This window comes from Tursiops truncatus, chromosome 11, assembly GCF_011762595.2.
Source record: "Tursiops truncatus isolate mTurTru1 chromosome 11, mTurTru1.mat.Y, whole genome shotgun sequence".
Lineage (NCBI taxonomy): Eukaryota > Metazoa > Chordata > Mammalia > Artiodactyla > Delphinidae > Tursiops > Tursiops truncatus.
Window position 1 is genome coordinate 7,417,632 of NC_047044.1, and position 15,169 is coordinate 7,432,800.

The 15,169-nt window shown below is 43.8% G+C and overlaps 1 protein-coding gene and 1 long non-coding RNA gene across 6 annotated transcripts in view; one reads left to right on the forward strand and one right to left on the reverse strand.

The window, feature by feature from the left end:
* Positions 1 to 10,569, forward strand: PHF5A (PHD finger protein 5A). Its single transcript, XM_004316910.4, has 4 exons — positions 1 to 363; positions 794 to 817; positions 1,318 to 1,484; positions 9,821 to 10,569. Exons 1-4 carry the CDS (start codon positions 312 to 314, stop codon positions 9,908 to 9,910), a joined length of 333 nt encoding a protein of 110 aa, XP_004316958.1. The 5' UTR covers positions 1 to 311; the 3' UTR covers positions 9,911 to 10,569.
* The window catches only part of LOC141275809 (uncharacterized), a 14,524-nt gene continuing 1,968 nt past the window's right edge, over positions 2,614 to 15,169 (reverse strand). Inside the window, exons 4-5 of one of the 5 annotated variants that reach the window (XR_012324166.1) lie at positions 14,633 to 14,804; positions 2,614 to 3,564 (exon numbers count right to left, since the gene is read on the reverse strand). This is a non-coding gene — a long non-coding RNA (uncharacterized lncRNA). The other 4 variants (XR_012324167.1, XR_012324164.1, XR_012324165.1 and 1 more) reach the window with 4 other exon arrangements.

A 15,169-nucleotide genomic window follows, 5' to 3' on the forward strand; every position in this document is an offset into this window, starting at 1 on the left:
GAACAAGGATGTCTTATCGAAGTGCAAGCTTCATCTTTGCACTTTTCAATTTGTATCTTCCATTCAGATCTCCAAAGGTGGTTTTTTGTTTTTTTTGATGACTTTCATGCACCTGCCAGGACCTGACTCCCCAGTTAGGACGGAAACTTGTCTTTGAAATGTCATCGCGCGAGAACGACCGGGACGTGGTGCAAAGATTGTAAACGCTGATGGAAGCCTAGAGAACCAATCACGGCGACCAGGAGGCAGGAACAATGGAGGTTAAAGGTCGGCCGGAAGTTCCCTAAGTTTCCGGTGGCATAGAGGGAGCTATGGCTAAACATCACCCGGACTTGATCTTTTGCCGCAAGCAGGCTGGTGTTGGTGAGATGGCCTCCTGCCCCCGACTGTCTCGGTGGGGATAGTATTAGAACCTGAGGAGTCCGGGGTTCCCATCACTTCCTTAGGGTCTTGCCTCGGCGGCGCCACGTTTCCCGCCTCACGGTCGGTAGTGTAGGAGCGCGTGGGTTTAAGGTCTCTGATGAAAAGAGGGCGGGGCGTGCGTGCTGGGAGGCGGAGGCGGGCTGCCGGGATGGGGTCCGGAGAAATTCTCAGTTTGCCCAGGACCTGGGAGGGACTTCGGGAGGGTGTGGATTTGGTTCGGATTGAAGTTTATGAGGATAAGATGGAAAGACTTCCTCAAGGGCTCACTGCAGTCCCTGCTCCTGTCCCCACCTCAAGCTCGAGGATGTTTGTCCCCTCTTCGTCAAAACCTTAATCCTAATTGTACTCTTTACTGTCTTTCATCTTGCAGCCATTGGAAGACTATGTGAAAAATGTGAGTGGAACACGCCTCCCCAGACAGCCCACCCGTCCCACTCAGTTTCTGTGGAGCCAGCCAACGGGCATTTCCAACGGTGCCACTAAGAGGGCTTTGAGTAGATGTGACTGGAAGCATGTTAACACAATGGCAGGCTGCAACTAAAGGCCACCACCCCACTCCAACTTGCACATTTTAGACACTAATTTGAGAAAAATCTCTAGCTGTGGACCAGAAGTAGCATGACCCCGTCCCCAACACACACAGCGTTCTGCCAGTTAATCATACAGACTTATCTACCAGATGCTATTCTAAGCTCTTTACCCATTAGTTGATTGACTTTTCCTGTGTGTTGTGGAGATTGAGCTGGACACTAGGTAAGCCAAGTTCTGTGATGCCAAAGCAGCAGGCCCTAAAGTCACCATCAGAAGACCAGTGTATTTCCCCGTTAACAGGAGGAGGGCAAAGGACTTGAAGTACTTGCAAGTGGGCATAACTTCATTCTCTTTTCCTCACAGGTGATGGCAAGTGTGTGATCTGTGACTCCTATGTGCGTCCCTGCACCCTGGTGCGCATATGTGATGAATGTAACTATGGCTCTTACCAGGGACGCTGTGTGATCTGTGGAGGGCCCGGGGTTTCGGATGCCTATTATTGTAAGGAGTGCACCATCCAGGAGAAAGATGTGAGTATATACTAAGCTTTTCATCTGATCCTTCCTTGTATTTAGTAACACTTTGCCATCCACTCCTGTGGCCTGTAGATGACTATGTTCATCTAGTCATCTAGGTTATAATTTCTTCAAGGTCTGTGAGCCAAACTGGATGTAGTCCAACAAAACGCACTTATTTTGCATCAAGGACAAAAATGCAAGAGAAGCAAATGTTTGTCAGCACTAGCAATTTGGAAAGCCCTCTCTTCCTTTGATGTCTCTCTCTCTCGTTATTTTTTTTTCTCTCATTATTTTTATTCAGAAATAATATCCTTTTTTTTTTTGGCTGCCCCTCCTGGCTTGTGGGATCTTAGTTCCTCAACCAGGGATTAGACCCAGGCCACGGCAGTGAAAGCCCAGAATCCTAACCACTAGGCCACCAGGGAATTCCCAATATCCTGCATTTTTAAGTCCTAGCACAGTGCATGGTGTGTAATAACCACTCAGTAGTTCTCTTAACTATCATTAAGGACTATTTGGGTGGATGTGACTTCTGAACTTGGGACAATTCAAGTTGATTTCAGCTCTAAGTGGCTAGAGAATGCTTTTGGTTTGATTTTGCAGAATTGATTGCAATTCTTCTTATGACATTTTTGCCCCTTGACATTGTGTGGTGGCAGTGGCTAGTTATTCAACTTCTTGAGCCAGATGCCAGGGTAGAAGAATGTAGGTCTATACCAAAAGTAGGCTTCTTGGGGAGAGGGGTGGGAAACCCATGAATCAGCTTTTATTCTTCTTATGACACAATAAAAGGAACTGTGATACATTACCAATAGGCTAGTATAAGGTATCTGGTTACCTAATCTAGGATAAGGCGTAAGGCAAAAGATAAATAATTCTTGGGACTTCCCTGGTGGTCCAGTGGCTAAGACTCTGCTCTCCTAATGCAGGGGACCCGGGTTTGATCCCTGCTCAGGGAACTAGGTCCTACTTGCCACAGCTAAGAGTTTGCATGCTGCAATTAAGAGCCTGCAACTAAAAGATGCTGCATGCCCCAATGAAGATCCAGCAGATGGCAACAAAGATCCCGCGTGCGGCAACTAAGACCCAATGCAACCAAATAAATAAATAGATAGATAAATAAATAAAATCTTTAAAAATAAATTTTTTTTTTTTTTTTTTTTTTTTTTTTTTTTTTTTGCAGTATGCGGGCCTCTCACTGTTGTGGCCTCTCCCGTTGTGGAGCACAGGCTCCAGACGCGCAGGTTCAGTGGCCATGGCTCACAGGCCTAGCCGCTCTGCGGCATGTGGGATCTTCCCAGACCGGGGCACAAACCTGTGTCCCCTGCATCGGCAGGCCGACTCTCAACACTGCGCCACCAGGGAAGCCCCTTTTTTTTTTTTGTCTGCGTTGCCTGGCTGTGGAATCTTAGTTCCTGGACCAGGGATGAAACCCAGGCCCCCTACAATGGAAGCACACAGTCCTAACCACTGGACCACCACGGAATTCCCAAAAGAGAAATAATTCTTAATATTTCCTTATGCAAAGAGTAGGTAGTTTTATATATATATATATATGCATACACACAGACACACACACATACATACGCTATCTCTCTTATTCTTCACAGTAGCTTTGTTAAATAGGGATTATTATTATCTCCATTTACAGCCTCTCACCCAGCTGATAAGTGGCAAGTCCAATCTATCTGACTAAACCTAGTGGTGTCCTTTCATAAGTCCTTTTTTCTTTCTTTAACCCAATTTATTATTTATTTAGTTTTGGCTGCGTTGGGTCTTTGTTGCTGCGTGCAGGCTTTCTCTAGGTGCGGCAAGCAGGGGCTACTCTTCACTGCAGTGCGCGGGCTTCTCATCGCGGTGGCTTCTCTTGTTGCGGAGCACGGGCTCTAGGTGCGCGGGCTTCAGTAGTTGTGGCTCACGGGCTCTAGAGCGCAGGCTCAGTGGTTGTGGCACACGGGCTTAGTTGCTCCGCAGCATGTGGGATCTTCCTGGACCTGGGTTCGAACCTGTGTCCCCTGCATTGGCAGGTGGATTCTTAACCACTGCGCCACCAGGGAAGTCCCCTTTCATGAGTCCTTTTGATAGGATGTGCCTGTGTTGAGGAGAAGCAATTCAGCCACCTCAGCAACCTTTACATTTGGATCCTGTCTACCTCTAATAAGTGGGATATATCAGACCAGATAAAACTTTCTTAACATCATTAATTCTTCTGTTATTTAGAGAGATGAGAAAGGTCATAGATAAAGTACCAGAAACATAATTTCACATGGTGATTTGAACATCCTCTTGTCCTAAACTGTGATTTGCATTTACCTTTGACTGTCAAATCATATCCTGCTTGATCTGATCCACTCCCTTTATAGAAAGGACCTTGGTTTGTGTATTTGTCTCCCCTTTTGCCTAGTTCTTGGTATACTCCCTGGCATGTACTGTAAGTATGGTCCACATTTTTGTTGCTACCTCTGTAAATCATGCATAGGGTTCCCCCTACAGAGTGTCTGGTATATAGTAGGTGTTTGGTAATTATTTATAGCCTATATACCACGGTGAGACAATATCAGTGAAGAGAAAGTACAAACAATCCTTAAACTAGCTAAAACTAGCTAAAGAGTCCATTAAGGACAGCATTTTCTTGAACCTTTGCATGGTTGTAGCTAGAGGTTTTGTTTTGTTTTGTTGTAGCTAGAGTTCTTATCTGGCTTATGCTTGGCAACCAGAGAGTGCTTAATAAGTGTTAATTGCTGTCTGATTCCTCTGCATGCGGTATGTGACCTGATCTCTCTGGATCCTTGTGCCTCATTCTGTCCCTGAGAATTATTCTAGATGTCACCACTTCCTCTACTTCACGTGTACAGGAATGTTCTGAGGATATCTGAGATGGTATCTAACTCACATTTACTCAGCAGTAGTTTCCAACGAACACAAAACAGTCCAGTGATATGATCCAGCCTCTCAGCCTTACAGATCATCATGTAGATTAAGTACCTAAGACTTTCCTATGCAGAAATCTTCCTGCAACCAAAGCAGCCCCTGTTACTGTTCTCTTCCTGCAACTTCCATAATTTATAAGGGAATTAGACCAGTAAACTAAGCTGGGTGTTCTCCATAGTTTTTCAAAGCTTCAAGAAAAAGCTTCAAGAATACTCAGGATTTGGGGACAATATCTGTGGGCATTGCTGCCAGAGGACCATTTGTTTCTTTGCCTTTTTTTTTTTTTTAATTATTTATTTATTTTTGGCTGCTACTCTTCGTTGCGGTGCGCAGGCCTCTCATCACAGTGGCTTCTGTTGCTGCGGAGCACGGGCTCTAGGCACGTGGGCTTCAGTAATTGTGGCTCATGGGCTTAGCTGCTCCACGGCATGCGGGATCCCCCCAGACCAGGGCTCGAACCAGCCTCTCCTGCGTTGGCAGGCGGACTCCTAACCACTTCATCACTGGGGGAGTCCATTTTTTTTTTTTTTGAAAGAAATACTTTGTCCTATCTAAAGTGAAGCTTTGGGCTTCCCTGGTGGCTCAGTGGTTAAGAATCCGCCTGCCAATGCAGGGGACACGGGATCGAGCTCTGCTCCGGGAAGATCCCACATGCCACAGAGCAACTAAGTCCATGGGCCAAAACTACTGAGCCTGCGCTCTAGAGCCCGCGAGCCACAACTACTGAGCCCATGTGCCACAACTACTGAAGCCCACACACCTAGAGCCCATGCTCTGCAACAAGAGAAGCCACCGCAATGAGAAGCCCACGCACCGCAATGAAGAGTAGCCCCCACTCGCTGCAACTAGAGAAAGCCCGTGCACAGCAACAAAAGACCCAACTCAGCCAAAAATAAATAAATAAATAAGAAATAATAAATAAATAAATAAAAAATAAAGTGAGGCTTTGATTGTGTCCCAAAGGACACTTTTTTTATTTTATTTTTTTTGTGGTACGCGGGCCTCTCACTGTTGTGGCCTCTCCCGTTGTGGAGCACAGGCTCCAGACACGCAGGCTCAGCGGCCATGGCTCATGGGCCCAGCTGCTCCATGGCACGTGGGATCTCCCCGGACCGGGGCACGAACCCGTGTCCCCTGCATCGGCAGGCGGACTCTCAACCACTGCGCCACCAGGGAAGCCCGGACACTTTTTTTTTAATATGAGTTTATTTATTTATTTTTGGCTGCATTGGGTCTACATTGCTGCGCACCGGCTTTCTCTAGTTGCAGCGAGTGGGGCCTACTTTTTGTTGTGGTGCACGGGCTTCCTATTGCAGTGGCTTCTCTTGTTGCAGAGCACGGGCTCTAGGGTCATGGGCTTCAGTAGTTATGGCATGCAGGCTCAGCAGTTGTGGCTTGTGGGCTCTAGAGCACAGGCTCAGTAGTTGTGGCACACAGGCTTAGTTGCTCTGCGGCATGTGGGATCTTCCCAGGCCAGAGATCGAACCTGTGTCCCCTGCGTTGGCAGGCAGATTCTTAAGCACTGCACCAGCAGGGAAGTCCCAATTTGTAGTTTCTTATGTGTGGCATCATATTGATCTCCCTTCGCCCTTGACTCCTTTACGCCTTTTACTTAACCATTTTCTTTAACTCTCCCAACAAGAAGACAAGAAAAATAGTAGCTAATATCTTTGGAGCACTTGCTATGTACCAGGTACTGTGCTGGACATTCTTTTCCAAAAGTTCTATATGATACAGATGAGGAAACGAATGGCTTAAAGGTGTTAAGCATCTTAGCCCAAGGTCACATGACTAATAAGTGGCAGATATGGGATTAGAACCCAGGTCTATCTAACTCAGTTTCTCAACCCTTTTTTCCCCCATGATTGTTCCCCCAAAGGAGAAAAGTTAAAATCTAATTTAAATTAAATTTTCTTGGGAATTCCCTGGCAGTCCAGTGGTTAGGACTCTACGCTTCCACTGTAGGGGACACGGGTTTGATCCCTGATTGGGGAACTAAGATCCTGCATGCTTCGCGGCATGGCCTAAAAATTGATTGATTAATTAGTTAATTAATTACATTTTCTCCACCAAAAGAGGAACTGAATGCTAAGGAGTAAGATTTTGTTGGGTAAGAACAAACTTCAGATCGCAAACCACTATAATAGCGAAGATGTTTTCATCCCCACTGAGGGTGCACGGTCTGACTCAGAGCACTTAGTCTGACCGCCTGATGGTCTTGGTCTTCTCAGGGTGGGTAAGGATGTGCCCCTCCCTCTCTTGCTATTTCTACCATTCTCTTCTCTCCATTTAAGTAAACAGCGGAGCAGTCAAATATATGCAAAAGTTATTTGATACTTTTCAAAGCTATTTCACAAGTTTACCATGCTCTCCAGCTTCCAAAACCACGGGGAAGTTTTGGTTCTTGCCTCTGGGAAGCCCTGTTAGAAAAAACGCCAGACTGGGAGGTAGAGAGCCCAGGTTCAGGTCTTGGCTTTGCTACTAACATGCTGTGTGTGGCTATGGGGAAATCTCCACCAAAAGGAAGTATTGAATAATAATCCCTGTTACCTTATGGGTACATTCACTGAGAGCTTAAAAGCCTTTAAAATTAAAGTTTCAAATAGAAAACATGATACTCTTGTTAAGGTCTCAAACCAGTGTACAGTCTGGTTTTTACATTGTAAGTATTCATTGGACAGTTGCTGAAAGAATGAACGAAGTTTCATCTTCTAGTTTCTGTTAATAAGGCAGGTCTTGCCTGCTGTTCATAATTCTTTGCTACCGATTGTAAGAAATAGAGATGTGGACGCATTTTCTGTAATCATGTTTTTCTGATCTCAAAATTTTTAAATTGCCTTTGGTTCTGTACCTATTTCCCCATTGTATGTTATATTTTGGTACATGATTAGCGTTGGTTTTTTTAAAATAAATTTATTTTGTTTATTTTTGGCTGTGTTGGGTCTTCATCGCTGCGTGCGGGCTTTCTCTAGTTGCGGCCAGTGGGGGCTACTCTTCGTTGCGGCAGGTGGGCTTCTCATTGCGGTGGCTTCTCTTGTTGCAGAGCACGGGCTGTAGGCGTGCGGGCTTCAGTAGTTGTGGCACGTGGGCTCAGTAGTTGTGGTGCACAGGCTTAGTTGCTCTGCAGCATGTGGGATCTTCCTGGACCAGGGCACGAACCTGTGTCCCTTGCATTGGCAGGCAGATTCTTAACCACTGCACCACCAGGGAAGCCCTTGAGGTTTCTTAACAGTCCTTCCATCTTCCTTTTCATGCTTTCCATTCACAGGCATATTCACAAAAGCCAGCCAGTTCCGATGCACACATCCTCACCTCTTCACAACATTAGTGGAATTTGGGAACAACCACAAGACCCATGGGAGATGTGTAGAAAATAAAAATCAGGAGTTTAGGCAAGAAAACAGGAAACTTATAAGTCAGTGAGAGAAAATGTCATAAAAGCCAAAGAGCTAATAATCCAATGCGTTGGTTTTCCGATTTTTTTTTTCAACTTTTTAACATGTAGAGTCCCATCTTCAAAAAGTGTCTTACACAGAAGCCGCGTGTGTATGTGTGTCTGTGTGTTAGGTTGAACCATCATGAAATTGCTGATATTTATTTTTGGCAATTTCTTATAATTTATTAAGGGCTGGCTATATGCTAGGCATTGTTCTAAGTATATTGATTCTTAATTCTGTAAGGTCGGTTCTACCATTGTAGTAATTTAATATGTGACTAAAAAGAGACACAAGGAGGTTCATAACTTCTCAAAATTCAGGTGACCTATCTCCAGAGCCTACAACCTTTTTTGTTTGTCTGTTTTGGCTATGTTGGGTCTTCGTTGCTGAGCGCGGGCTTTCTCTAGTTGTGGTGAGCAGGGGCTACTCTTCGTTGCGGTGAGCAGGCTTCTCATTGCAGTGGCTTCCCGTTGCAGAGCACAGGCTCTAGGTGCGCAGGCTCAGTAGTTGTGGTGCATGGGCTTAGTTGCTCTGAGGTATGTGGGATCTTCCTGGACCAGGGCTTGAACCCCATGTCCCCTGCATTGGCAGGTGGATTCTTAACCACTGCGCCAGGGAAGTCCCTACAATCTTAATATGAGTGAGAACACAGCTGCACAGATTGGGGGGTGCGTCCTACTGTCACCTGGCACCTCTCAGGACTCTCTAGGGCCCTATAAATACAGTTTATATACACTGACCTGATCCAGTCATCTTATAGTTGGATACAAATCCAGACAGAAGTGGTTTGCCCACAGTCACACAAGTCAGTGAGGCAGAATAAGCCTGAACAGGCTATCATAATACCATAAAATTTCAAAGCATCCCTAAAGGGCTTAAAGCACTGTCGTGTTTAATAGCAGGCTACCTGGGGCCAGGAGAGGCAGCTCTTCCCACGTTTGTACCAGGACTTTGAGCACAGATTACGTGGCTTACTTGAGTTCCCCCAGCAAGCCATTGGTGGGGCCGGGCCCACAACCCGGCTTGCTTAGCACACCAAACTCCACAGATGGTAGTTCTCAGTGTAATACATGGTACATGTTTTCTAGAAAATAATGAAATGTTAGTGTTGGCTTTGTGTGGTTTCAGAGATTTTTGTACAGTGTTGATATCAGTCCCCAAAAAGAGAAATCAGCTGAATTAGAAATTAGGCATTAGAGATGCCTAAGGACTTGATTCATTCATTCATTCTATAGCCCAGTGTCACAGGAAACAGCTGCCTTTGACATGGGTGTTTAATAAAATCCTGAGATCTAAGAAGCTTTCTTCCAGTAGCAATTCCCCCAATTTTCCTCCCATCATCCCCAATCAACTGATGGAGTCATCATTCCTGCAAAACACAGCTTCCCAAGGGCTTCACTGAAACCACTCAAGCTCACAAAACGGCCAGGGGAGGGTGTCACTACACATCAGAGTATGAGCCGTCAACAGCTGTCTCTGGCACAGGAGCACTCTTCCCCCAAGACCATGTGTCCGGTTAAGTGAATTGATACGGACACACCAAACTCAGTATTCTCTTACGATATTTGAAATGTAAGGTACTATTTCCTAAAGTCTTTAGGTTTTTTTCCCTTGGTATTTTCTCCTTTCTTGGGATAGTGAAAGAAAGCTAGGAAGCTTGATCTGTAGATGATTATTACCATTTCTCACCTCTCACTTGGAGAAAATCCTTTGAACACCTTAAAGAGTTTTAGATTCTACCTCCACTATATCATATTAGTAACAGAAGTGGGCTAAGAATCCAACATTATAAGTGCAGGCCACTGGATAAACGGTGGACAGGCCCTGGGCACATTCTCGGTGTTTAGTAAATACTTGATTGATCAAATAGCATAACTGAAGATGAATGGCTAAACCATTAATCCAAAAGTTATTTTTATCTTAAATCCCTCTCAGTTCAAGCTCAAAGACTTTTAACAACTTATCTGTTCTGTTTTCCAGAGAGATGGTTGCCCAAAGATTGTCAATTTGGGGAGCTCTAAGACAGATCTCTTCTATGAACGCAAAAAATATGGCTTCAAGAAGAGGTGATTGGTGGGCTGCCTCTTCCTCCCCCCATCAAGCTGCTGCAGCTGCCAAAAGAAATGCCTACAGAAAGGAAATGGAGCACAGAGCATCACCTGAATTGCCTATTAGTACACTGGCCCCTTTCCACCCTTTCCTCTCCTCTCACCCAGCCATGGTAGGAATGGAAAAAAAGATTCTTCGCAGAGCACTCTGGCAGACTGTACCACAGACAAATTAATAGATTGGTTCACGGCATTCCTTAAATTCAAGAAGCAAGGCTGTGTTAATCCACATCAAGAAGTTCTGTACATCAAAAGCTTCTAAAACAGGAATGATGTATTATTTCAGTCTTCTGTTTGAGGAGCTGACTGTGAGGCTAGCTGCAGTGAGAAGCATGGCCTTGCAGCAGCTCTGATGGCAGCTGTCCTTGATGAAACATCTGCAGTGCGATGGGGGCTCTCAGAACAGTCAATGTGGGCATTTCATCTTGTAACACCCACCAGGTGGTGCTGCTTCATGTTATTTTTCTTCTAAAAATTGGAAACCCTTTCTGTTGCTATTGTATTCATAAAGTAGGTGTTTATTTTCTGGTAGTCAGCCCCTCCCCAATTTAATTTTAACTCTAGGAATTTTAGTCACCCAGGAATTTGTGATTCAAAATAAAGGTACTGGGATTCATTAAGCACCTTGTTCTCTTATTACTACTGGAATTCAAAACCACCCATGCCTTTTATGATAGGTAAACCAAAGTTATTTTTAGAAACTTTGATGTTTCCCCTTCCTGTCCAACTTGAATTTTGAACTGAAGAGATGGCTTCCAGTAATGTTGAAGGGAATGAGACAAAATGTACTCGAATGAGTTAGGAGAACTGAATTTGGTTGATTTGTTTCACAAAGTGCATATATACTCACATTAAGGATATGAGGGGAGGGATTTCCCCGGTGGTGCAGTGGTTAAGAGTACACACTTCCAATGCAGGGGGCATGGGTTCAGTCCCTGGTCAGGGAACTAAGATCCCACACACCTCTCAGTGCAGCCCCCCCACCAGAAAAAAAAAGGATATGGGAGGTTGGTTTAAGTAAATTCAAATTCAGACGCATCCTTTACCCTAACTCAACTACCTGTACTTTTTGTCTGCTAGAGGCAATAAGCAAGTTAACCTGAGGAGCCACATTCATAATTGGAGACTTCCAGTCAAGAAGGTCTTTGACACCATGAATTTGAAAAAGGTTGTGCGTCCTGCAGATTCTAGGGGCCTGGCCCAGTGTTACCCTGCAACTCAGTGGCAGGTCCAAGTTGAGATGAGAGCCTTCTGATTTCCTATCAGGGTTTTATCTTGGATCAATAAAACTTGGTTATTTGTAATGTATTGAGTGTCCAAAATAGAATTAAGATAATCTCTGCCTTTAAGGAATTTAATAATTGAGCTTGCCAGAAATAGCTCAGTGTAACACAGGGGACACACAAAGGAAGGGTTCTGGGCCTCGCATGGGGTACCTCGGGAAGGCTAGGGGAAGGCCACAGCCATAGGGCTGCCATGAGGGCTCCTTTCAGTTCCTCAAACTGCCGTTTTCCCTCCTGCCGCAGTGCTTTTTACCTGTTTTTTTACCTCTAAAGCTCTGCTTCCCTTCTGCTCAGCTAACTCCTACTCATCCTTCAGACCTTAGCTAAGTATTTCCTAAAAGATGCCTCATCCAAACCCCAATCTAAGTTCCTCTTGTTATACTCCCACGTAGCACCATAAGCATTTTGTTTATAGCATTTGGTAATATTGACTGTCATCTACTAGGCTGTGTTCCATGATGGCAGGAGGCAAGTCTGTTCTGCCCAGCAGGTAGCAGGTTCTCAGTATTGAATGAATAACTGAAGTCATAGAAACCAGATAATAAACTGGGCTTTGAAGGCCATGTTGGAACCTACAGGCAAAGCGGGTAGGGTCTGCAGATAAAGATATTTGTGTGGGAGAAACAGTTTGAATGGGGTGATATGTTTGGGGAGCTCTGAGCAGTTCTAAAGCATCAGGTGAGGGTTATGGTATATCAAACGAGTTGCAGAAACCAGATAATTTTCAGATTATAACTAGAATCTGTCATTTGATTCTATAGTAACTTTAGTTTTAATGTGTAATATAAGTCAAAATGTTTTGTTTTGCTAAACAAATCAGTTTCTAAAATTTGTTTATTGGGACTTCCCTGGCAGTGGTTCAGACTGTGTGCTTCCAATGCAGGGGGCACAGGTTCAATCCCTGGTGGCTGAACTAAGATCCCACATGCCGCATGGTGTGGTCCCCCCGCCAAAAGAAACATTTGTTTATTAACCACCTTGGTCTACATAACATCTTGCATCTCCAGATGTTTGAAAAGCTACTCCTTACTTTCAGCAAAACACCACCTTAACTGCGCTCTGTGAGTCTTAGTGCGTATGCCTCTAAAAGTTCTTGCAAGGGAGCTTAAAATTTAATGCCCAGTAGGATTTCCACACTGATCAACAACAGGACAAGTTCAACCTCAGTCTGGTGAATTCTGCTGAACTCCGTTCCTCTGTCACCTAATTTTATAATCCCATTCTCCATTTGTTTGCTCTCTGAGGCCAAGAGAATGATACAACGAATAATTTAAAAACTTCTTAGATAAACAGCATTCAAGTTCAAATCCTTAGTTATCGTCTACCTTGGACTTTAGAGTAAGTCCTTTTCAGTTTTAAAAATTAGAATAATGATAATACTGAATTCTCTATTGGGAAAACATTGCTTACAAGCTGAATTTTAACCTCGAATAGTATATAGTTCTGTGAAAAGAATTAGAATGATCTCAGCCAACTGTGTATGGCCACAAAAAATCAGAATGGGCTTAAAAATTATTGCTTTTCTCCATTGTTGAAATAAGCACTACCTACACAGGTCTAGTTGAAATAACTGAACTCATCATAGTCTGTCTAAGAAAGTGGTTCCATTTCCTGGGTTTATGATTATTACTATTAAGTATTCAGGGTTTGATACATTCATTTCTAGGATCTAAAAAGGATGAGTGTCTTCCAGCTTCTCAGATATACTCTGTACACATATGGTAATTTAATCTCCTTTAAACATTGCACTTTTCATGTGCTCTTGCTCCAAAAAAAAAAAAAAAGTATAAAGAGAAATGTGTGGGCTTTATTTTCGGTCCTGTATTTGAATTCTAATCTGCTATTGACCTTTAGTGAGGTTTTCGGTGCTTTTTTTTTTTCTCATCTATTAAATAAGGATATTAATGCCTCCCTCTTTGGGTTGTAAGAATTAAATGTGACCTCGTAAGTGCCTGACCCTTACTGGGAAGGCTTTACATCATAAATGGTAGCTCTTTTACAGTGAGCCTTTACTTCATAGATAAACATTTAAGTTCTAGCACTGAAGATCCTCCATATGGTTCCCTCTCTTCCCTACCCCTCAGGTTTTCCTCTATTCATTCTCTGCTGTTGATTAGGCAGCTGAAGGGGATTCCTCACACACAGCCCATCTTCTTGGCTCTCTACTTCCTTTGTTTGAAATACCACTCCACCACCGTCACATCATCCAGCCAAGTCTGTACCTTTTCCTTCTAAGCTCCTAACATCTCATGAATGCTTCCAGATGCACCATACCCCACAACAGTCTCTCATGCCTAATACATATGTATAACAGAAAAATTTCATGAAACATTTACTGTGTGTACAGTATTTTCAATTTATTCTGCCCTAAAAAAAAAACAGAAAAAGGGGTCACAAATTCAGGAGTCTGGGTGAGTAATATAAGTGATTAAAAGGGAGGCGTGGGATTTCCCTGGTGGCCCAGTGGTTAAGACTCTGCCCTTCCATTGCAGGGGTCATGGGTTCCACCCCTGGTTAGGGAACTAAGATCCCGCATGCCAAGCATTGCTGCCAAGAAAAAAAAAAAAGCATGATGATCAACGGTATGTGGCACTGGGCCTCAGTGTCTGTGGGACAATAGGGAGTGGTAGGGACCTTGGAACCAGAGAGCACAGGCCCTGTCTAAAGAAGACAGTTGCTGTTCAAGTCCAGACAATTGCCAGCTTGAATACCCAGTGTTAACAGATCTTTTGAATTCAGGACAAGTGGCAAATTAAGATACTTTTGTGCAATCTCCCAATTTTTAAGTGTTGTCAATTTTTTTTTTTTTTGGATGGGTACCATTTTTAAAGTGTTTATTGAACTTGTTACAATATTGCTTCTGGTTTTTTTTTTATGTTTTGGTTTTTTGGCCCTGAGCCTTGTGGGATCTTAGCTCCCCCACCAGGGATAGAACACACATACCCTGCATTGAAAGGTGAAGTCTTAACCACTGGACCACCAGGGAAGTCCCTGTCAACTCATTTTTGAAATTTTAATGTGTCAGTATATGCCAAGGCAATACATCCACCAGATGTGGACCTTGGCCTGCCAATTAGCAGCTTCTAAATTAAGAAAATTAACTTCCCAGGGAATCAAATTCAACTGACTAAATTTCCAAGAGATTGTATGTCACTATATTTTGACCTGTAGCTCTTTATAGTTTGAAGCAAGGACATAAAGGTGAAAGATTCTTTGCCTTGGTTGGAATTTTCCTGCCTTAAAAAAAAAAAAGGACTCCAGTTCCCATCTTTTCCCAGTTATTCAGTTCCTTATCAACTCTATCCCCAAGTGGCCTCTCTGCCACCACCAAGGCTACAATGATACTTTCTTTGAACACGGTAGTTTTAGTGTCTTAGCCAAAGACAGGTTCGTTCACTTACCTTGTTTACTAGAATTCACTCACATCAGGTCAGTACATAGCAAATCATTTGCCCTTGGCATCCATCCAATCACTCTTCTCCAAAGCTAATTTCTGTTGTGGCTGTCTTTGCTCCTGCCCAGTTGAAGGAGTGGATCTGAAGAATCAAACTGAGGAGCTATTTTCTTGGATAACTTAAAAGAAATTACAAAATTTCTCACCCCAACATGTGTATATGAGAGTGTGACTCACCCCTGAGAGTTAACTGGGGCTAATTATGACTAGCCTGACTTGTCACAACAAAACATCTGGCATAACTTGCTTACTCTCAGACAGGGGAGCTGCCTCCACCCTCTCCCCAAGCACACGCTTACTCCTGAAGCTCACCATTTTGATAACAAAGCGTATGCCTGTCAACGTATGATAATTCCAAATGGGAGGGGACTCTGGAATGCTTGAGTAGGAATTCAGCTCACAATTAAGCCCTGGCAAGATGAAATCACACGTTGGGGAGAGAAAAAACGTCCTCCTCACAATGATAAATGGAGACATCAGCAGT

Excerpts from the sequence above, each read along its gene's own strand:
- PHF5A (XM_004316910.4), top strand. The coding sequence starts at position 312 with ATGGCTAAACATCACCCGGACTTGATCTTTTGCCGCAAGCAGGCTGGT. Across the intron at positions 818-1,317 it reads TGGAAGACTATGTGAAAAAT|GTGATGGCAAGTGTGTGATC; the intron begins GTGAGTGGAACA and ends TTTTCCTCACAG. Across the intron at positions 1,485-9,820 it reads GCACCATCCAGGAGAAAGAT|AGAGATGGTTGCCCAAAGAT; the intron begins GTGAGTATATAC and ends TCTGTTTTCCAG.